Below are 23483 nucleotides of genomic sequence, written 5' to 3'. Positions count from 1 at the left end.
CAAAACATTCACAAAGGTTAGTTAAAGTGCTGCAAAAGTCACCACACACACACACCACACATTTTTTTGGAAATGGAAATCTGCTTCCCTGCCAAACTCTTGCTAAATCCCAGAATGCTTTTAAATATATAAAAAATTGTCTGCTAAAAAATAAAAAATGTAAATAATACTGATTTGCATGAAAGGTTCACCTTATTTCTATGCATGGAAGAGCATTACCATGCTCCATAACATGTTGATACGCTCTGTGCTGCACAAAAATAAAGCATGTTCTATTTCTTTTTTCAGCGCACACAAAGGAAGCACATTGTGAATTATAGCCATAAGCCATACAGCAGATTGCCTCCTTGCATATATAGACTATATTTGCCTTGTGGCTTTATTTGGATTACATTGGGAAGTGGTGCATTTGGTGTGAATATGTCCTACTCCACAGGGAGGGGGGAGAGAGATAAATACAATTTTCATATTGTATATCTATCTATCTGTCATCACCCATGTCTCAGAGGCTGGAAATCTGTTAACAGACAAATGAAAAGTGTTAATCAAAGTTTTCACATACTCACCCTTGGCCGATCTTTTCAAACCTTGTGTATTTCTTTTTAGGATCACCTACGCTTACAATGCTTCCTGTAGGTGTAAAGAACAAGAGAAAACATTTGACAGGGTGAAATGTCAGCATCAAATACCTAAAGCGCTTGGTCAAATTGCATCGTACATACCACATTTTTGTAAGGTCCTAGAATCCAGCACCATGGAGGGCCAGTTACAGTTAGACTTAAATAAACATAGATGAACAGAAATGTCCTTTGGTTATCTATGTTAATTTAATTACAAATATGTAAAATGTTTTTAAATGTAATTTTACATTGTGATATTGTTATTTCTGGATTACTTTATTAGTACTGGATTAGTTACTGCTTACAATTACTAAATACATTTACAATTAATATAATGTACAATTTTATACTAGAAAAAATAAATTCTTATTTTTTGTCAGTTAAGAGTACTTATACCTTAAGAAGAATATTTGCATTTCAGAGTCATCTTACATATGTATAAACTTGTTTTAAGTGTTTTTGTATGTTGTGAACTAAATTGTCACTTTTATTTCATCATCATGTCAAATCAAGAGAATCAGACCCAGAAGTGATAGGCCTTGGACACAGGTCTATGGGGCTGTAATGTGCAGGCACAACAAAAAACAGCATAGTAGGGATTAGGGAGCAAGAATATTAAGTTCAATCTCGCAGCAAATCGGGCCTTTCTCGCTTACCGAAAATGTAAGCCAGAACAGCCTTCTGAATCGCAGAGAGGTCCAGCGCTTGCTGTATCTGTAACAAATTTGTATCTGTAAGAAATGTATCATTTGTAAGAGATACTTATAATACAATATCAGGAGGTTCTCCTTTGCTGAGCATCTTCTCAATTATTGCAGCTGTGGCTGCATTCATTGAGAAGAGTGTGAGATCCCCGGAGCACTAGAAGGGTAATTAACCTCTAGTGCCCTGGGGATCGCAAACAGGGAGATTCACAGGGCTGAATGCAGCTCTGGGAATCTTCCTGTTTTAATTTCCTCTTCCGATGGTTTCGCAAAATCGGTTCGCAGAAATTTGGCGGAACCATTGGAAGTTTGAGGAAATTTTCGCTCATCCCTACAGCAGAGCCACGGCCATCCAATCTCCATGGACGGACATGGGACCAAATAGGACAGTGATGGCGAACCTATGGCACGCGTGCCAGCTGTGGCACGCGAAGGCCTTGCAGCTGGCACGCGGGAAGGTCCGCAATTAAGATATGCGGCACGGCGGGAGGCGAGTGTGCCGGTGTCTGCTTTGCAGCTCACCTGGCAACAGGGCCGGACTGGCCATCAACTTTATAAAGAATTTTTAGATACTAAAATCTTGTTATTAAGGTTTAATTGACGTGCTGGCACTTTGAGGAAATTCTTTGGTTTTGTGCGGCAGTTTGGGCACTCGGGCTCAAAAAGGTTAGCCATCACTGAAATAGGATAACTGTAATTTAAAAGTCCAGCTCCAGGCAAAATATTTGTAATGATGATTTTTTTGATAAAGTAACCAACAGATATAAGACCTGTATCCACTACTTTGTATCTAAACAGTGCCTCAGAAGATCCTTTTTTAGCAGCAGCAGTATTAGGTGTTACCCATTCTGTGTATTTCCTTTAAGTTTTTAGACATGTGCAGCAAACCTAACGTTAATAATTGGTTAAAGATCCTCCTACAATAAAGATATCAAGAGCCTCCCGGAATGTGTGATGTAGGTATCCCGGGAGGCTTTGCACTCCTATTCATTCTCGATCGCAAATTATGGGGCGTGCTGCACACTTTTTTTTTTTTAAAAGAAACAAACAAACAAACATAATTTTTACTTTACAAAAAGTGTTGTCTACCCTTTTATGTAAAGTGAAATTTCTGAGTTTAGTTACGCTTTAGGGCTTTAAAGTAAAAATAACAGAGACTGTTGATACTGGGGAACATACGATTGCCTCATGGAATCAGGAAGGAATTTTTTTCCCCTGTTGAAGCAAATTGTACCAGGGTTTTTTTTTGCCTTCCTCTGGACCAACTATGTCATAGGGTTTTATATCTGGGATATGATTATTTCTCTAGTGGTTGTACTTGATGGACTTATGTCTTTTTTTCAATCTAGCCTCCTATGTTACTTTAGTCTGTGCACAGGTTCACTTTAACCTGCCAAAACAACAGGTTTTATTATCTCTGTTTCAAATCAAAAAAGCAAACATACTGAGTTTCTCAAGAATTTCTTCATCTGTCAGCTTTGATTTTTTATGTTGCCGATCAGTATTCCTGTACAAAGTGCTTGTGCTTGAGTTCTCTGGCTGGGTTGTCACTGGGGAAGTTGAGGCCTCTTTGGCTGGAGCAGGAACAGGAATGGGTTCAATGATAGAACGAGTATATATCTACAAGAACAGGACAATAAAAAATAAAACATTTAGGGACTTCTATGGATAAATAGATAAAGCAGTCACAATCTCAAACCTTTAACACTGGGAATCAAACACAACTAACTGGCACTTTCACAGGTGGGACAGTCACTTGTAAGCTAAACAAAGGGAGCTAAAGGAAAAGTATCATAGTGGTTGGTGGTCATTGGTGAAAGGTAAATGATATCCTAGAGAACATGGTTTGCAGCACCTCTTTTTAGACATATATAACAAAATAAGTGGATCTAATCATGATATAAATAGCTGCAGATGCAAACACCAACCAGCAGTTGATTAGGAGTGCTGGTCACGGTCTGATTGGCGTTTGAAAACCTAATCAATCCTATTTGTACTGGCCGATGTAAGGCTATACTGCCCCTTACTAAATGGGATCCACAGCTAAAATCTTCTGAAGTTTAAGAAAAAAAAATCAACTGCTCAAACATGTCTTGAAGTATTCTTCCAACTCTGGCCAATGCAACTTAAGGTGGACAGCTTGTGAAATATAAGAGAAGAGCTACCAGAATACTAAATTTTCCAGAAGTTGGTATTACAAGTGTAGACTTTCTTTGTGTTATAAAGGCAGTTTGCATTAAAATTTCAAATCTGAGATTTGTGATTATTTTAGTGCTTGCTAGTGCTAGCTTGTTAAAGCCTAATACATATTTCCAGTCACCATGCCATACAAGTGGAAGGATGAGGGGCAGAGGCACAAAGCATGAAGCATGCTCCATCAGCCTCACTAACATTACAGTGAACAAGCTAAGCTTACAATGAAGAGACATGCCCTCCAGTACACACCAGTTGTCAGGTCAAACTGTTGTAAACACTGGGATCCTTTGTCAATATGACTAAAGAAGTGTTAGAAAGTCAAACTATACCATTAAACAGAGCCACTGTTATACAGAGAGATAAATAACAGGCTGCATCCAATATGTTCCCAATCTGCCAGGTCACTACCTGTGTATATTATGCATCTTTCTGTATTATAACCATATTTTGTTCTTGATGTCCAATGGAACCAATCATAGTCTTCTTTTTAAACGCTTCCTTTAAGAGACATTTCTTTTAAATTGGTTCATGATGTCCTGCATATGTAATGGATTTAGTCACAAATATTGGATAGCAGCTTACTGATTTTGTATGTTCAGGACGTGGGGCAATTACAGGAGGGATCTCATTTTCTTCTTCCTCCTCTTCTTCTTCTTCTTCTTCATCCTCCTCTTCTGATACTGGAGGAGCTAAAGGAGGCTCTGATGCAGTCTTTGTGTTCTGAAACAAAATAATGTAAAAAAAAAGGTTTAGACCACCCAACAGGTATATTTTAGCTAAAGGTGGCCTGGTGTGCTGTCAGTCTGGCTTCCTACATATCTTAGATACCCCAACAGTAAAATTTGTGGCATTCTTTTTAACTCTTTTTTCGTGCAGTTGAGCATTCTTCAAAGTATAATAAAAATTTCAAATTTAACATGGCAAAAGCAGACCATGTCTCATGGTCATTATCTACCAAAAACAGAAATATCAGTTTTTGTTGGGCTGACCGTTCAAGGGATCAATGAACACAGCAAACAGTGCCGTAATTACAACTAACTTGCTACATCCTACGAATACTGCATACATTTCTTGTACACTTTATATGTACATGTTATATTTTATTACACTGTGCTTTATGTCATTGTAAAGCAAGTTAAAGAGCTGACCACAAGCAAATACATACTAAGTTAGCTACGTGATTTTGTTTTAATGTGTGCAGGTAGAAAACAATGAATTTCTGCAACAATAATTAGCGGGGGTATAGACAAACTTAGCAATATGTTAGCTTTACATTGTTACCGAGTTACTTCAAGCTCATTCATCTATAGGAAAAAAGTTAAAAAAGTAAAAAAAAAAGCAGATTTTGCCCTGCTAAACAAACAATATATTTCAGCTACAAATCTTAGAGACATAATGGGCCTGATTTATAAAAGTTCTCCAAGACTGAAGAAGATAGACTATCATTAGAGAACCTGGGAGATCCAGCAAACGTGGAGTAGATTTCTTAAAAATCAGTTGCTATTAAATAGCAAATGATTTCAGTGCTGGACCAGATCTATTCCAGGGATGCTGGATCACCCAGGTTCTCTCTTGATAATCTATCTTCCCCAGTCTTGGAGAGCTTTTAATAGATCAGGCTATTCCAAAAAACAAGTTCCACTGAGCCATTTGGGGAATATTCTGGTGATGGTGTAAGTAACATTTTGCATAATTTAAACTGTTTTCAAGTAAAGTGAACTATCATTTTTCAAGGGATAATTCACTTTCCCCTTTGGAAGAGGTGAAGCTTTGCTAACTTTAGCCATTCAATCATGTGCAGGCAAAAAAACACACGTGATTCAGTATTACTTGCAAAATGATTTTTTACCACATGCACTGAGAAAAGTGTACCCTTTGCAGAGTGATAATTCACTTTGATAAATGAACAGCCTACATGTCTTTAGTAAATCCACCCTATTGGCTATCTTTTGTATATTACCACAGAATCTGAAGACATGTTACTTGCAAAACACATCAAACTGTATTTATGCTATTTCCTAGCGACACCAATAAGCTCTATTAAAATGTAACACAATGAAATACTTGTCCACTATTGAGCCATCATTGCTAATACTTTGTGATTCTGATTTTATAAGCTCAATTAAAAAACTGAAATGGTAAAAGAAAGAGAAAATAGATTTTAACTTACCAAAGAGTGAGCAGCAATATATCCATGTGCACTTTTATCTGCAATAATAAAATCAGCACTATTCAGAAATAACTCATTTACACTTCTAATTCCACAGAATTCCTGATTTTTGGTAAAGTTTCAAAGTGATATGAATGTTTAAAATTACAATTGTGGTGGCGTGGCCTGAGGACGGCGTCAGATGTTGCCTGCCAGCTAGAGCCTCAAGGCGCCTCTCTGTCCCTTTCTTTACCCAACCCGATATTCACCTGTCCAGCCGGCAAGTCATGGTGCGAAAGCAGAGCAGGAGAATCCCTGCTAGGACACCAGCAACGCACTCAATTAAGTTTTGTCTTGTGTCGGACACAGATCCGCTAGCAGGCAGCCAAGCCACCTGTCTTCCCTCTACTCCAGCTCAGAGCCCGTGCAGAAGCTTAATACAGAGCTCCAGAGATATGCAGCCTGAGTCTCCTGCCCCTGTGAATCAGCTGGACTTGGATTTATCTTCACATGGATCTTTGGCAGAATACGTTCGTGCTCTTCCCTCTAAAAATGACCTGTCCTCCCATGTTTATACATAATGGATTATTTCAAAGCAGAAGTATCCTCCCTGCGTACTGACCTTACCCACACCCTGGCCAGGGTGGAAAATAGTCTGGACTCTCAAGAACAGGCCATAAAAGATCATGAAAGATCTTCAAGATGCTCAGCAAAGGTTCAGCGTACCATATTCTACCAGTTAGAAGATGCTGAAAATAGGGGCAGGAGGAATAATTTCAGGATAAGAGGTTTACAGGACCCGATCAGTTGGAACCTACAGTGAGGAGCATATTTATTCAGATTGGCCGCAGGGGATTCAGTTACCCTCCTATCAAATAGCACCAGGTGGTGCAAGGTCATTGGTCACTATGGCCATTTAAGGAGAACCTGTCACCTGAACACCTGAACACCATTGCCCGCAATAAGCCTCTGTGAATACAGTATGCTTGGGTGCGTTCTTTGTGTTGGTTTATGTTAATCCAGTTTGTCATTACCATAGCGACCTGGTCTGATACCTGATTCTGCCTGAACTCTGCCTGCCCTGACCTCGAATTGTTTGTGACCACTCTTGCCTGCTGCCTGGCTTGACCTCGGATTGTTCCTGACCTGCCTTTGCCTTAACCTTCTGTACCACACTTATCGGACTGATCATCTGTAAATAACCCTTGTCTTGTTTTATGACGATAATAAAACTTGATAAAAGGAGTCTTGGAGTTGGCTGTGGTTTGTGTGCCCAGGTGCAAAACAGCAGTGTTTAGAGATTGTTATCAAGATCTTTACCATGTGCGCGAGGAGGAATCCCCTGAAACTTTGATTGTTAGAAAGGGGAAAATTAATCACTACCTCGATAGAGCAAATTTGCCTAGATTATTTCAGGAGGGCTAATGGAAATGGAACAGAATATATCTGAAAGTGAGTTGGGTAGGGCTTTTAAGTCCACACCTACAGTCAAAACCCCAGGCCCAAATGGCTTCTCCTTGAGATAATATAGGCATTATCAAAATATACTCCTCCCTCACCTTTGTAAATATATTAACAACTCAGTAAAGGGAGGATTTTGGTGTGAAGACACTTTGAGGGCCCAAATATCTGTTACCTAAGATGGGAAAGGATCCCTCTCTTTGTTCTAGTTTTCGCCCAATCTCGCTACTTAATGTGGATATAAAATTGTTTGCGAAGGTGTTATCTAGGTGATTACATAGTTACATAGTAGGTTAGGTTGAAAAAAGACGTAAGTCCATCAAGTTTAACCACTGGGTGTAAGGAACTTACCCGCCCTGCGAGCCTGCGGTGTCCCTGGGGTTCCCAGCCACAGAGGGAGACCCCTCAGTAGCAAGCAGCATAATAACCAAGGCTGCTCCTCTGCTCACAGCTTGTCTGTCTCTGCAGGCGGAGGGATCCGCCCATTCCAGATGTGGTCTGACCAATGCTTTGTACAGGGGCAGGATTATGTCTCCATCTCTGCAGTCTATTCCTCTTTTAATACAAGAAAGTACTTGTACTAGTCTATGACTTTGGAACATTTGGGTCTTGGCCCTAAAATGCTAAATTGGATCATATCTTTGTATTCATGTCCTACCACCAGGGTTTGTGTCAATGGTAAATTGTCTGCCTCCTTTCAGCTCCATAATGGCACTAGGCAGGGGTGTCCTTTACATAAATTGGCGGCATATGCCGATGATGTATTGTTTTTTATACAACCTGATATTTCTCTTCCTAATTTGTTAGCAGAGTTTTCTGAGTTTGGCCATCTTTCTAATTTTAAGATTAATCTATCTAAATCTGAAATGTTGAATATTATTATTCCAGGACAGGTAATGCAGGGGTTGATAGATAGTTTTCCATTTGTATGCTGCCATAAATCATTGTCATACTTAGGTATTGAAATTACGACATCTTTGACAGGCCGTATTTCTGGCAAATCATATCCCCTTGTTAAACACTATTAGACGAGATCTTCAAAAATGGAAACAGTTGCGCCTCTCCTGGATAGGAAAAGCTAATGTAGTAAAAATGAATATTCTCCCTAGGGTCTTATTAATTTTTTAAATGCTACCCATACAGCTCCCATCTTCTTTCTGTAAATGTCTTAATAAATAGTTAACTACATTTATATGGTACCCTTTGAGAGCTAGGGTCTCGGAGATTACTATTTCGTCCTAAAACAGAGGGAGGTCTGGGATTACCAGACTTTAAACAATACCACTCGGCCACTATTTTAAATCGAATATTTAATTGGAAATATGATGGTGTTGCTAAGAGTTGGGTTAACCTAGAATTAGATCTTTGTTCTGTTAATTTAAGTACAATTATTTGGCTGCTGAAGCAATTTAGAGCTTTAGGCCCAGATACTTCACCTCTTACTATTATTACTCCAGTTTTGGGATGTCTTGCATAGACAACAGGGATGGCAATACAACTCTCCCTTACTTCCCATTACTGGTCATTCTTATTTTTTTCCAGGATTTCGGTCACCTTCTTTCTTGGGTCAACAAACTAATTCTAGACTACTCTTATATCAAGTGATGATGAGAGATTTGTTTCGCCCTCTTGCTCAGCTTTTGCATGAGGAGAGGCGTAAGCCAATCCAAAATTGGCAGTACATACAATTATGCCTTTTTGTGTATTCCTTGCCACGCCCTATACGTACAGGCACAGAACCTACTCCCCTAGAAGAAATGTTGAAAGGCAATGATAGGCCTCCTTATATGGTGTCTTTGTTATATAAGTATTTAATCTCTCTTAATGCCCAGGAATATTTGGCAAAGTGGGAAACTGAATTAAATAGTATTCTTTTGGAGCCTCAGAAAAAGGTCATACCAAATCTGGCACTTAAGACATCAGTAAGCGCTAAGATAAAGGAGAATAATTTTAAACTCCTTTCCAGATGGTATGTCCCCATGAATCTCTACTTTGTTGGAGAGGTTGTAGACAGCAGGGTACATTGTCGCATATATGGTGGTACTGCCCTGTGATTGTAAAGTATTGGAAAAAGATTCTACAAAAGATTGAAATTATTAAGGGGTTTTGTTGGAACCCACTCCTTGGTGTATTCTTTTCTATTGTACTAAACTTCCACGGGGCAGATATAGGCGTTCATTGATACCTTTTCTTCTTGATGCAGCTAAAGCACAGATACCTAGATATTGAAGGGATCTTAGTGAACCTTCATTTAAAGGTTGGTTGCAATTCGTGGAGCAGGTTTGTAAAATGGAAGAGAGGTACCATGATTCCTGAGATATGACTTTAAAATTCAATGCTATCTGGGCTCCTTGGATGGTATTTAGAGATAGTGCTTGCTATCTCAATATTATGGGTCGAGATAATGTATAAGGCCGATATATTGAAGTTATATATGGTAAACCTTGAGTTTCTTGATTTATTTTGTATCAGACCATCAAAGGTATTATGTAGATAATTGCTGGATAAATTTATTCTTATCATAAAATATTGTCTGAATAGTATAAGATAAATTTGAAGGACATTCACTTGGATTGATGTATAATGTATGTGTATAATGTGTTTTTGTATAGTATGGGTCTGTAATTTCGTTGGATATATAGGCAAAATTTAATAAAATTAAATAATCAAAAAAAAAATTACAATTGTTTCAATGAAAGATTGTATTTTTTAGAAACATAGTAAATGTCTTTTTAATGCACAATTATTTAAACTGAAAACATGCAATGCATTTTGGGGGAAAAAAATCTAATCAAATTTAAGGAAAACTGAGTAAAAGATTATTTGAACCAACTTGTGTGCGCTTAATGTTTAGTTTCTGATAGAATAAAGGAAATTAACCAGTCTGTACAATATGTTCCTAGTATGACTCTTTACCACAAGAGTATCAGGATTAAATAGTTTAAGGTAATCAAAGTACATTGACATCCTTTCACTCTGCTTGAAAAAGCAGTCTATGATTATAAAACACAATCAAAGGGGTTAGATGTGTGGTTTTAGTTTTAAATATGTAAAGCAAGTCTAAAATATTAACATTTTCATTTTTTCCTAGGGTATACACATTTATTAACCAATGTTTTATTTTTATTTTTTTAATTTTTGTTTACAAATTTATTTGTTGTGGGGAGTTTTCATGGTACAGTTTGTAGAAAACACTGAACTTTCTAATTAGAAAGCCCATCAGTAGTTCAACACTTGTCAAATTCTCTTGCAAATTAAAAATTCAAGCAAAGAGGTTGCCACACAGAGGTATATGTATACTATTGGTATTAAAATAAAGCCCTAATTTGTTCTAAATGATGAAGTTGTTGGGCCATTTAAGATAGAAATTCTTAGTAGAATTGTTTTTGTACAAGCAACTTTATTAACTAAATAAATGTACCTCCAGAGGTAAAGCTCATATACTTCTGGTTGTTCACGGTCTCTTTGGAATCATAAAATTTGAGGACATCTAGCACAGCCTGAGGGTTCTTTTTCTGCTCCAGTTTGGTGATGTTTGATGTTTTAAGTAGTCTTGCCCATTGTTCTGGGATCCCCTGTGGGAGAGAAGACAGAGAACCATTTTTTTAATTCATTCTCCAGCAACTGGCATAACACAGTTTCTTAACACACTGGGAGAAAGTTGAATATAGACCTTGGTTTTGACCATTCCCTGTTAAAACACGAAGCTAAAACCAGGATCCCAGATTAAGAAAAAAAAGTTATGGTTGTGAGACAGGACAAGAGTCAAACTGATGTTTGAAAGATGTTTGAAAGATGAAAGAAGGGTTAGAAGTGGGTATAGTGGTAAAGTGCACACAAGATAATCCATACAGTGGAGTGAAATTACATGTATTTGATTCATTTTTGATTCATTTGTAACTGCATGATGCTATGATATAATATATATTTCTGAAATTAAAGAAATGGAAGGCCTAAACACATGGGTCTAATTAAAAAAAGTGAAGCAAAGGAATGTTGGGGCATTGTCAAATTAGCTTTTCTGTAAGGCCAGTTAGAAATTCAACATTTTGAATTATCCACTAGCTTTATGAGAAAATTATTATATATATATAATAAATATTTTTCTTTAGTATATATACTATTAATTATGCTTTTCTATTAATATTACTAATTACAAAAGACAGCATGTATTTAAGATTTCCTTGTATGAAGTAGCAAAAGACCAACCTAATGTGAAAATTTTAATAGGTTCAATAGGTTCCCTGAAGTAGTTTAAAACCTAATCTTCTGTTGTAAAATCATGACTGAATTGAATTTACCTGCTGATATTCTGCTGTACTATTTTTTTATTATACATAAGGGAAACATTTGGGTAAACATTATCATTTGACTTTTCAGTGGATATGGAAGCTGGGGAGATCTGACAACTGCAGTAATTAACTGTGGATATCTGTGAATCTCCTACAAGTGAAGGAAATCAGTGGATACCTATTGTGTGCTACTTTCCCCCACCTCTTAAGCTGCGTACACACTTCCAATTTTTGTCGTTGGAAAGGATCTTTCACGATCCTTTCCAACGACAAGGGAGTGCACGATGCATGAACGAGTGCTGTACATACAGCACCGTTCATGCTCTATGGAGAGGGGAGGGGGAGAGCGACGGAGCGGCACCCTGCTGCGCGCTCTCCCCTTCCCTTTCATTAGGATCGGCTGTCGTCCATCGTCCGTGGATCCGGCAGGTCGGTCGTCCGGACGATGGACGACACCGACTGTACACACGGCAGATTTTCGCCCGATAATTGGCCGATGCCGATTATCGGGCGATAAAAATCTGACGTGTGTACATAGCTTTAGATTGTAAGCACTTTTGGGCAGGGTCCCCTCCACCTCCTATGTCATTGTTTGTATCTGTCAGGCGTTTTAAATTCTTATAAAATGTACAGCCCTGCGTAATATGTTGGCACTTTACAAATACACATTCATAATATTATAAACTTATATATTGATTCAGCATTCACACAAACTAAAAAACCAGTTTAAGGTGCCTGTTAAAGAAAAATTAAAAATTACAACCCTTTAAAGATCCCTGTGTACAAGGGAACTAATCAGTATAATCTACACATACTATTTTACAATAAGTATCTTTATGAACATCCTTTACTGATGTTGTGGTATTGGGTCTTTTACCTTTACATTGGTAACCACATTGGATCTAGCCTATACTAGATATAAAATAATAATCCCACTCCAGTCTCTCAGTCTAGTCTGGTGTATGTTGGATTCAAATATCTCTTTAATTGTAGGTCTCTCCTAACAAAGCTATCAATCCTGACCCACTTTAACCATTAGCATTACACTGATGAAACATTATGCTGTTGTTTTTCCAAAGCAAATTGTAAGGAACTTACCTGTCCTGCGAGCCCGCAGCGTCCCTGGGGATCCCAGCCGCGGAGGGAGACGCCGCTGCAGCAGGCAGCATGGCCGAGGCTGCTGCCCTGCTCGCAGCGTGTCTCTCTCTGCAGGCGGAGGGATCCGTCCTGGCCAACCTACTGTTCGGCCAGGTGGCATCCCTTGCATCTCTATGAACGTGATTACAGAAAGTCCTGTTCTCAGCACGTAGGGAACGTCCCAGGGGTGCTGTGGGAAGAGGTGCGCACGCTACCACATGTGCCTCTTGTACCCCCCGAGGGCGTGGCACTCGGCTGCCTTGCCGCGGGGCGGGACATAGTTAGTTTGAATTCCCAATTCCAATCGGCCGCAGGGGATTCAGTTACCCTCCAATCAAATGGCGCCAGGTGGCGAAAGGTCATTGGTCACTCTGGCCATTTAATGAAAACCTGTCCTGAACACCATTGCCCGCTTTAAGCCTCTGTGTACACAGTGTGCTAGGGTGCGTTCTTTGTGTTGGTTAATGTTTCTCCAATTTGTCATTATAATAGCGACCTGGTCTGATACCTGACTCTTGCCAGAACTCTGCCTGTCCTGACCTCGGATTGTTTGTGACCACTCTTGCCTGCTGCCTGCCCTGACCTCGGATTGTTCCTGACCTGCCTTTGCCTTACCCTCCTGTACTACGCTTATCAGACTTGACATCTGTAAATACCCCTGTCTTGGTTTATGACAATAATAAAACTCGATAAAAGGACTTTTGGAGTTGGCTGTGGTTTGTGTGCCCAGGCGCATTACAGTATACACCACCCAGCCCTAATAGAGGAAATCCAGCGGGGCCTACAGGAGCTTGCATTAGGGGCTCCCACCGGTCACCCCATGAAGGTTCGTGAGCACCTCCTGGAAATGGCAGGTGAATTACGGTCTCTCCCAGGGCAAGACTCGGGTCCAAATGTATCCAGTCCAGCTGTGCCAGTGGAACCCCAGATTCATTTACCAGAGACATTTTTAGGGAACAGAGAGGACTTCCCCAACTTCCGGGACTCCTGTCTTCTGTACTTCCAACTTCGCCCTATTGCCTCGGGGACAACACGCCAACATATTGGAGTGGTCATCTCCCTCCTGAAAGGTGAGCTGCAGAGATGGGCATTCAACTTACCCCCAGATGATCCTGCATTCAGTTCTGTCACTGACTTCTTGTCACGGTCCCTTCCGTGACTGAAGTTTGAGGATCTGTCAGACAAGCTGCATGTGGGGTTATCTGACTGTCTCTTTGTTTTTACTTGTTTCTGTGTTGTTGTTTGCATTGACCACTCCCCTTGCATCAGGTGCAGCTGGTGGTCATTACTGTTCCGCCATTTAGTCTGGCCTCACACTTCATGCTATACGGTTGATATTCACTGCTGGGTTGTGAAGAGCTGGAGTGTAGTGCCATCCTGAGTTCCTGTTTATATCTGCTAATAAGATAAGTTGCTTTACTTTTGGTCTTTTGTGGTTTTTTAGTTGTTTACTAGGCCTCAGGGAGACACTGGGTCCTTCATAGGGGAAGGAACCAGTAGTCTCAAGCCAGACACTACTGCTAGGGCTATACAGGGCTAGTAGGGACTAGGTTCCTGTGTATGAGTATTGCCACCATCAGGGGATACTCATAAGGTTAGGAGTTAGGGCTAGGTTAGGGTGTCTGCAAGGGGTGACGATTCCCTTTTCCCTAGTCATTTGAGGCCTAGTAGTGAGTAAAACCTTTCTGTTTCCCTCCCCTCCCTGTTATTCGTGACACTTCTTTGCTGTTACAGGGGTGATTTACAATGACTTGGACCTGACCCGGACAGTGGAAATAAATTTGGAATACCTTGCTCAGGGGAGACGTCCCGTGGAAGAATATGCAGCAGAATTTCGGCGCTGGGCCACCTGTAACCGTTGGGGAGACGCAGCTCTACTCCATCGCTTCCCTCAAGGTCTCAGCGATTAAGTCAAAGACCTGCTGTTGGGTCTCCCTTCTCCATCCACCCTGGATCTTGTGATACAGCAGTCCATCTGTGTTGACCAGAGGATCTGGGAATGCCGTCTAGAAAAAGCCGTACGTAGAACCAGGAGTCGTTCTCCCCCTCATTTGAAACCTAGACCTCTGGTGAATACTTCCAACGCCACACCACCTGCAAAATTTCCATCCTCCATGCCTGACCTGGGGGAACCCATGGAGATTGGGTCATCCAAACTCGCCCCCGCCGAGCGCAATCGGCGTTTGCAAGGTGGACTTTGTCTTTACTGTGGCGATCCTGGTCACAGGGCAAGGACATGCCCTCGCAAGGGACCTGAAAGGTCCCAGTGTATCGGGGGTGCAGAAGGGAGCCCCTCAGACCCGTTGGCCTGGTCTACTAGACGCATCCTGGTGCCGGCTACCATATCCTGGGATGGGAAGTCCCGCCAAGTCATGGCCTTTCTTGACTCCGGGGCAGACGGTAACCTACTGGACCAAGATGTTGCCTCTGAACTGGGAATACCAGTCGCCCCCCTTGGGCCTGAACTGTCCTTAGCCGCCATTGATGGCACCCCTCTTCAACAGGGTCTTACACCCTCTATTACCCCAGAAGTGCAAATAACAGTGGGGGCCTCCCATAAGGAAGTGATCCACCTTATTGTGATCAGGATGGTAAAAATCCCCGATTCTAGGCCTCCCTTGGTTGAAATCACATAACCCTATCATTAATTGGGAGTCGGGTCAAATCATTCAGTGGGGAACCAAATGTCAGGCTAGATGCCTGACTCCAGTAATGCCAGTATGGGCCCTTGAGGTGTTTAAAAAACTGCTCAAGCCTTACCAGGAGTTTGCTGATGTATTCTGCCCCCGATCAGCTGACAAACTCCCACCTCATCGTTCCTATGATTGCCCCATTGAGTTACTCCCGGGTACCATGCCCCCTAGTGGTCATTTGTTCAATCTCACTGGGCCAGAGATAAAGGCCCAGAAAGAATACATCCAAGAAAACTTAGAGAAGGGCTTTATCTGGCCATCCTCTTCCCCTGCGGGTGCTGGCTTCTTTTTTGTGGAGAAGAAGGATGGCGGGTTAAGACCCTGTATTGATTACAGGGGCTTAAACAAAATTACTGTAAAGAATCGGTACCCTTTGCCCCTTATGGATGATCTGTTCTCTCAGGTCAATGGTGCCTGATTCTTCACCAAGCTATACTTGAAGGGGGCTTAAAACCTTGTCCGCATTGGGAAGGGTGATGAATGGAAGACCGCCTTTAACACCAGGGATGGGCATTTTGAATACTTAGTAATGCCCTTTGGTCTGTGTAATGCCCCGGCAGTCTTCCAGGAATTTGTGAATGATGTATTCCGAGAATTTCTGGGTAAATTTGTGGTTGTGTATCTTGACGATATTTTGATCTATTCATCTGATCTTCTCCTCCACAGAGCACAAGTACACCAGGTCCTCCAGAAGCTCAGAGAAAACTGCCTCTATGCGATTGAGGAATGGAGGCATTGGCTGGAAGGGTCACCACATCCCATAACCGTCTATACTGACCATAGAAACCTGGAGTATATTGAAGGGGCTAAACGCCTCAATGCCCGGCAAGCCCGTTGGGCCCTGTTTTTTACGAGGTTCAACTTCCAAATTACCTACAAGCTAGGTTCAAAAAATGTGAAGGCTGATGCCTTGTCCCGTTGTTTCCCAGAGGCAGCTTCTCTTCCGGATTCGTGCCCTAGCCCCATTTTGTCCCCGCAATGTTTGGTGTCAGCCTTACAGACTCTAGTGTTATTAGAGAATCTGATGAACCTCTTAGCCCCCCACCAGACCGACTACCCCCCTGGTAAACCCGAAGGGCGGCTGTATGTTCCCCTCTGTTGGAAGTGACCAAAATTGATATGAATATGACCTGTATGTAAAGACAATTCTGCCTTCTTGGAAACAAGCTATAAACCTCATTATCTGTGGAGACGGAGTAAGTCCTCCCGTAACGCTCCCTCCGGCACTCTGCTGCCTCTGCCCATTCCTGCTGCTCCATGGACCCACATATCCATGGACTTCATCACGAAGCTTCCAGGGTCCTTAGGGTTTACGGTGATCTGGGTAGTGGTAGATCACTTCAGTAAGCAAGCCCAATTTATACCGCTACCCAAGTTACCCTCAGCCAAGGAATTGGCTGATTTATTTGTGTTTCATGTGTTCCGCCTGCATGGGGCTCTGGAGAACATTGTTTCAGACCGTGGGGTTCAGTTAGTGTCTCGGTTCTGGAGGGAGTTCTGTGCCCAAATGGGCATTGAGCTTTCTTTTTCGTCAGGGTTCCAACCAATCATTGGAACAATACCTCTGGAGCTTTGTATCTGGTTGCCTGGAGAGATGGGCTGACTATCTCCCCTTTGCGGAGGTGGCATAAAACAACGCAGAGCACTCCTCCACCAGGATCTCTCCGTTTATGTGTGTCGGGGGTCGGAGTCCCAAAGTGTCCTCTCTATCAGGTCCACCCCCTGATCTTCCCGTCCTTAACGATTGGGTAGAACGTTCCCGAATGTTTGGAACCAGGTCCAAAGTAATCTTGGAGAGGCAGTAGCCCAGCAGAAGAGGTTTGCAGATCGCCATAGTACCACGCGTGCCTCTTGTACCCCCCGAGGGCGTGGCACTCGGCTGCCTCGCCGCGGGGCGGGACATAGTTAGTTTGAATTCCCTGCGGCCAATCGGGATTCAGTTACCCTCCAATCAAATGGCGCCAAATGGCAAAAGGTCATTGGTCACTCTGGCCATTTAGGGAGAATTTGTCCTGAACACCATTGGCCGCTATAGGCCTCTGTGTACACAGTGTGCTTGGGTGCGTTCTTTGTGTTGGTTATTGTTTCTCCAATTTGTCTGGTCTGATACCTGACTCTTGCCTGAACTCTGCCTGTCCTGACCTCGGATTGTTTGTGACCTGCCTTTGCCTTACCCTCTTGTACTATGCTTATTGGACTTGACATCTGTAAATACCTCTGTCTTGTTTTATGACTATAATAAAACTCGATAAAAGGACTTTGGAGTTGGCTGTGGTTTGTGTGCCCAGGCGCATTACACAAATATTTAACAGGACAGCTTAACTCCTTGCTTGGTGTTGAAATTACTTGAAATGGATTTGGGTGAGTTAGTTGCTATCAGAATTTTGCCAGAAATTATGCCAGATCCCCACTATAATACAATTCAATAATCAGGTATCTGTATAATTATGCACTACAAATTTAGTTAAAAAATAAAACAAAAAACTCAATAAACATGAGAAAGAAAGCAAACACAGGTAATTTGCCCTATACTCATCACAGCATCCTTTGTACTACATACGTTTAGCCAATGCGAAAGACTTTATTTATTACCTAACGTGCCCACATAATAACATAATAAGTAGGGTTAACATAATAAGTAGATTGTCTATACCCATATAGGAAATTAATGACTAATTTCCAACATGCAAAGTATGACATCATTGACATTTATCAATGCACATCCCAAACTGTAAAATACATTTGTGCACCTGTCTGTGATATGTCAGTTTTGTAGAAATTCAACAAATTTAGAGCAAACAGATTCCAATTTTTAGCTAAAAAAAAGTGTTTAGTAAATCTGCCTTTTCCTGATCCCCAGTTACCAACCCAGCGACATCCTTTAAGGGGCCTACATGCTCAGATCTGATCTTTTTGCTATTATTATATTTTAAAAAATGTTGGGGTTTGCCTTACTTTCCTTTGCAATCTGTCTTTCATTTTGACGTTTTGCCGATTTTACAGTATATCCTTTTTACATCTTTTGTTAAATTTTTTATAGTTTAAAAATGATGAAGATGATCCTTCATTGTTATATTTTTGGAATGCCCTTTTCTTGTTCCTTATGGGTTTTAACATCAGCTGTGAGCCACATTTTTCTTTTAATATTAGCCTCTTAAACTTATTGCCCATCCTTTATACTAAACGAAGGGTGTAATTATGCACAGACCCAACCTGCGCGTGCAAACCACAACCGCCTCCAGTAACGTGAACGCCGCCCAAAGCGAAGAAGTGCTTATGGGATCCCATACCGGTGAAACAGTTTTGATTCCCAGAATTGACCTTACAAGTTCTGACCTGGAATTACCTTTTAAACTTCAACAACGACAATTTCCCATTAAGGCTGCATTTGCCATGACGATCAACAAATCCCAATGACAAACAAAGTAGGGATTTACCTATATGAGCCTGTATTTGGACATGGTCAACTTTATGTTGCCTTTTTTCAAGAGTCTGGCGTTCAGGTGACGTTAAAGTAAAGGTTTTAACGACACCGTACCAAGGAGAACTGATTCATGGACAGGAAAACATCTTCACAAAAAATGTCGTTTATAAGGAAATGTTAGAAGAACTATTTTTAATTTACCATTTTATGAATTTGTTGTTTCCAATTTACTTTATTAAACCCTTTGCACTCCAATATTTTTTTTAGTTATGAGTGCAGCAACTCCAAGACATTTTGGACTTAAATGATATAACAATTAAACTTCAATTTTATTTTTAATAAATTGGTCAATTTTAGTACAAATATATTTCTTTAATTAACAAAACCTTTCCCAGGATGCTCCACCCTCCATGATTGCAAGTGATTGCCATTCTTGGATTCTCATTCCCAACAAACATTCCCATTTCTGTTCTGTGTTCTTTGAGGACAATATTGTTTCCCAGTCCATGTCACAGAGAGCCGCCCTTAATAATGGAAAATTTGCTCTCTTAAAATGAAATGTTTTTATCTTTCTTGTTTTGGCTTTCTGTTTACAGCTTACATTAAATGAAATCATATTATGGTGTCACGGTCCCTCCCGTGACTGAGGTTAGAAGATGTGTGAGACAAGCTAAGCGTGAGGTTATCTGACAGGCTCTTTGTTTTTACTTGTTTCTGTGTTGTTGTTTGTAATGAGCACACCCCTTGTATCAGCTGCAGCTGGTGGTCATTACTGCTCCTCTATTTAGTCTGGCCTCACCCTGCGCAGTATCTGACTTTAAATGCCAGACACTAATGCCGTCCACACTCCATCTCAGAGCCCACCGACTCCTCCTCCTGCTGTAAATGATGCTGCCCCCTGCCCAGTACCTGACTTTAGATGCCAGACAATAATGCCGTCCATACTCCATCTTAGAGCCCTCTGCCTTCGAATCATGCTGTTACTGCTGCTGCCTGCCTAGTACCCAACTCTAGAAGCCAATTACTAATGTCGTCCACACTCCGTCTCAGTGCTAAATGCCTCCTCCTCATGCTGTTATTGCTGCTGCCCAGTACCCAACTTTAGATGCCAGTTACTAATGCAATCCACACTACATCTCAGGGCCCATGCCTCCTTCATCTGCTGTTACTGATGCTGCCGCCTGCCCAACAACCAGCTCTAGATGCCAGTTCCCAATGCAGTCCCCGCTCCGTCTCAGAGCCCACCGCCTCCTCCTCCTGCTGTAAATGATGCTGCCACCTGCCCAGTAGCAAACTCTAGATGCCAGATACTAATGCCGTCCACACTCCGTCTCAAGGCCTACCACCTCCTCCTCCCAGTACCCAGCTCTAGATGCCAGACTATACTCCAGCTCAACAGGGTCTTCTTTCCCCGCTGATTCCTCCAAGCCCAATACCTTTCATGTGGTTTCGCTACATAGTAGGTAGAGACAGATTGGAATCTCGCTCATCCATTCATGTCTCCGTTAGCTACTGCCTCTACATTGTCCATATAGGTGATGGCTTTACATTGTAATGCCCTCCTTGCTCCGTCTCAAGGCCCACCACCTCCTCCTCCCAGTGCCCAGCTCTAGATGCCAGACTAGACTCCAGCTCAACAGGGTCTTCTTTCCCCGCTGATTCCTCAAAGCCCAATACCTTTCATGTGGTTTCGTTACATAGTAGGTAGGGACAGATTGGAATCTCGCTCATCCATTCATGTCTCCATTAGCTACTGCCTCTACACTGTCGGGGATGGTGTCACTGACACAGGCCTGATCTCTGTTGATCATCCTGGTGGCCTCTTCAAAAGGTGACAATACAGTGCACAAGTCCTACATTTGCAGCCACTCCGCAGGGCTGAAGAAAGGTAGTGTAGGTATACGTCTCAAACGAACAGACTATGCCACGTAATCCACCACAGCTTTCTGTTGATCAGCCAACCGCTGCAGCATGTAAAAGTTGGAATTCCAACGTGTGGCCACATCACAAATTAACAGGTGCACTGGCAGGTTCAGATTTCGCTGTGAATCCACAAATCTGGCACTGGCTGTGTACGACCGGCAGAAATGCGCTGACAACTTTCTTTCCTTCAGCAACAGCGGCTGGAGGCCTGGGTAATTCCTAAGGAAGCGCTGTACTAGCAGGTTCATGACGTGAGCCAGGCAGGGTACGTGTGTGACTTTCCCACAACGCAGGGCTGCCAGGAGATTGGCACCATTGTCACACACAACCTTGCCTGGCTGAAGTCTGTTGGGAGTTAGCCATATGTCCTCCTGCTCCAACAAGGCACTTAGAATGGCTGCGCCCATGTGGCAGAGGGAACAGAGGCTTCGCAACCTCAGGACTGCGTGGCAACATAGGAATTGTGCACTGAAATAGCAAACTGCAGGTTGGTGCTGGCGGTGAACAGATGCTGCCGAATGGGAGGTGCTGGGTCTCCACGGCAAAGTGTCCCTGGAGGAAGAGGTTGAGGCACAAGATTCAAAGGGGGAGGTGGAAGTGAAGGTTGAGGAGGAAATTGCATGGCAATGTGCTCTGGGCGGAGGTAGGTATGCAGGCCTTGCTGCAGCTGCATCTTCCCCTGTTGCCACCAAAGTTACCCAGTAAGATGTATAGGAAATATATCTTCCCAGTCTATGCTTGCTCGACCAACCAATGCAAAGCAGGAACACATTTTTCTGCAAAATACTGTCGCTTAGGCATAACGTACTGTGGGTTCGCGCAGAGGAATGCATAACGGAACACATTGGAGTCCACCAGCCGGTAAGGGAGGAGCTCTAACGCAATCAACTCTGCGATTGCAGCATTGATCAGCTTTGTTTTGGGGTCATTTGGGCCATATTTTCTCTTGCGCTCCAGCATCTGGGGGATGGAAGGTTGGATGCTGCTAATGCTAACCACAGAAACATTGGACGATGGGGTAGAAGTTGTGGGGGATGGCAATGATGCCTGGTCACGCATACTCGAGTCCGGACCGCGGTAATCCGCGATCGATGGCCGGGCGTACTTTCGCGCTTCCAGCGATCGCGGATTTTATTGATGAATCGGGGCAATGTATCTAGGGAGAATACTGCTTACAAGGCCACTGCTGTAATGTGTATTTATGTCTACTTGTCACTAGGAGGCAGTATGAGACTATAGTTTCTATACCGAGAGCAGTCAGCTGACTGCTCTATCCTCTGACAGGATGGAATGATCAAAGCATTCCAAGCATTCACAGCAATACCAGTAAACCTGGCTGGGGCTTATTTGCACTGCTTATCCCACAGGAGATAACTCGGCTGGGGCAGACAAAAGGTTAAGAAAAGATACTATCTACAAGTCCAGAGGGTGGCAAAAGGCACAAGATGCGCACCTAGCTATACTAATCTCTACCTAGGTGATTGGGAGATATGCCTATTTTCCAACCAAAGCATCATTAGTTATCTCCAACATATTCGTTTATGAAAGAGATACATGGACAACATTTTTGTTGTCTGGACAGGCTCCTTATCCGCTCTTAATTAATTCTTCCAATCTTTGCAAATTTACACCTACAACCTAAAATTCCCGATGGCTTGGAATGAACAACAAGTCCCATTCCTGGACGTTTACAACAACACCAGAAAGTCTAATTAGTACCACACTTTATAGAAAGGAGACAGCAGGAAACACCATATTGCACGCTAGGAGCGCCCATCTGGAACCCCTGAAAAAAAGTATGAATTTTAGCCAATACTTATGGCTAAAAAGGAACTGTACATCCCTACAAGATTTTAAATATGAAGCACAAGCTTTAAAGTTTGGGTTAATACAGGGAGGTTATACTAAAACCCTATTGAAGAGAGCATATAAAAAAGGTGAGGCTATGGATAGAAAAACACTAATTTTCCAACAGAAATCAAAGACATCAGAAGAACCAACCAGAATTATCACTACATTCAACAAACATCATAAAACGATATCCAATATCTTAAGCAAACATTGGAAGATCTTGACAAGTGATCCCAAAACAGCCAAATTCCTCCATTCTCATCTAAGTATAACATATTGCAAATCCCCGTCTTTGAAAGACACTTTAGTCTCAAGGCACTATTCTGATCATTCCCCTAGCTATTCACCTAAAGACATACCTGGCACATTCTAATGTAGAAAATGTGCCAATGTCTTTGAATTCAGGAACAACAGAGCATCCCACTTCCAAACAAACAACAACATCGTCTGTACAAACACATACACTGCTCCTCTACAGGTGTTATCTATTTGATCACCCGTAAATGCAGCAGTTACTATGTAGGTAAGACCAAAAAAGCCCTACACAAAAGAATCTACAAGCATATCTTTTTGATCAATACTGGGAAAATGACCACACCTGTCAGTTTCCATGTAGGCACTAGACATAATTTTGACACCAGCTTTATGAATTTTCAGCACTTGAATGTATTTCCCACAATCCTAAAAGGGGGAACATTGACCAAATTCTACTGAAACACCAAACTAAATGGATTTGTTTTGGTTAAACACCACCGTTCCTCCTGGTCTAAATGATGTCTTCTCTTTTAAACCGTATTTATAATATTTGATAATATGACAATTTTTCCTCTTACTTCCGGTAAATTGAAGACTTTCTTTTCCTTAAAATTCATAAAACTGTTTTCATTAATCATCCTTCATCTCTTCTGATAATCCCAATACAAGTCTACGCATATCTACCCTGTTTCCCCGATTATAAGGCACTGTCTTATATTTTTTGAAATGCCAAAATATGCCCTAGGTCTTATTTTCAGGGGATGTCTTATTTTTCCAT

The 23483-nt window shown here is 41.8% G+C and overlaps 1 protein-coding gene across 3 annotated transcripts in view; it reads right to left on the bottom strand.

The window, feature by feature from the left end:
- The window catches only part of LOC140342818 (serine/threonine-protein kinase PAK 3-like), a 166333-nt gene that overhangs the window by 42712 nt on the left and 100138 nt on the right, over window positions 1-23483 (bottom strand). For all 3 annotated transcript variants that reach the window (XM_072429171.1, XM_072429170.1, XM_072429172.1), the window contains exons 4-8: window positions 10552-10705; window positions 5691-5728; window positions 4103-4240; window positions 2770-2944; window positions 567-630 (exon numbers count right to left, since the gene is read on the bottom strand). In XM_072429171.1, coding sequence (XP_072285272.1) covers window positions 567-630; window positions 2770-2944; window positions 4103-4240; window positions 5691-5728; window positions 10552-10705 — 569 coding nt within the window. The remainder of the gene's footprint in view (window positions 1-566; window positions 631-2769; window positions 2945-4102; window positions 4241-5690; window positions 5729-10551; window positions 10706-23483) is intronic.

The sequence above is a fragment of the Pyxicephalus adspersus genome, chromosome W, assembly GCF_032062135.1.
Source record: "Pyxicephalus adspersus chromosome W, UCB_Pads_2.0, whole genome shotgun sequence".
Lineage (NCBI taxonomy): Eukaryota > Metazoa > Chordata > Amphibia > Anura > Pyxicephalidae > Pyxicephalus > Pyxicephalus adspersus.
The sequence above is the reverse complement of the archived record's forward strand: the minus strand, read 5'-3'. Positions and strand labels throughout refer to the sequence as shown.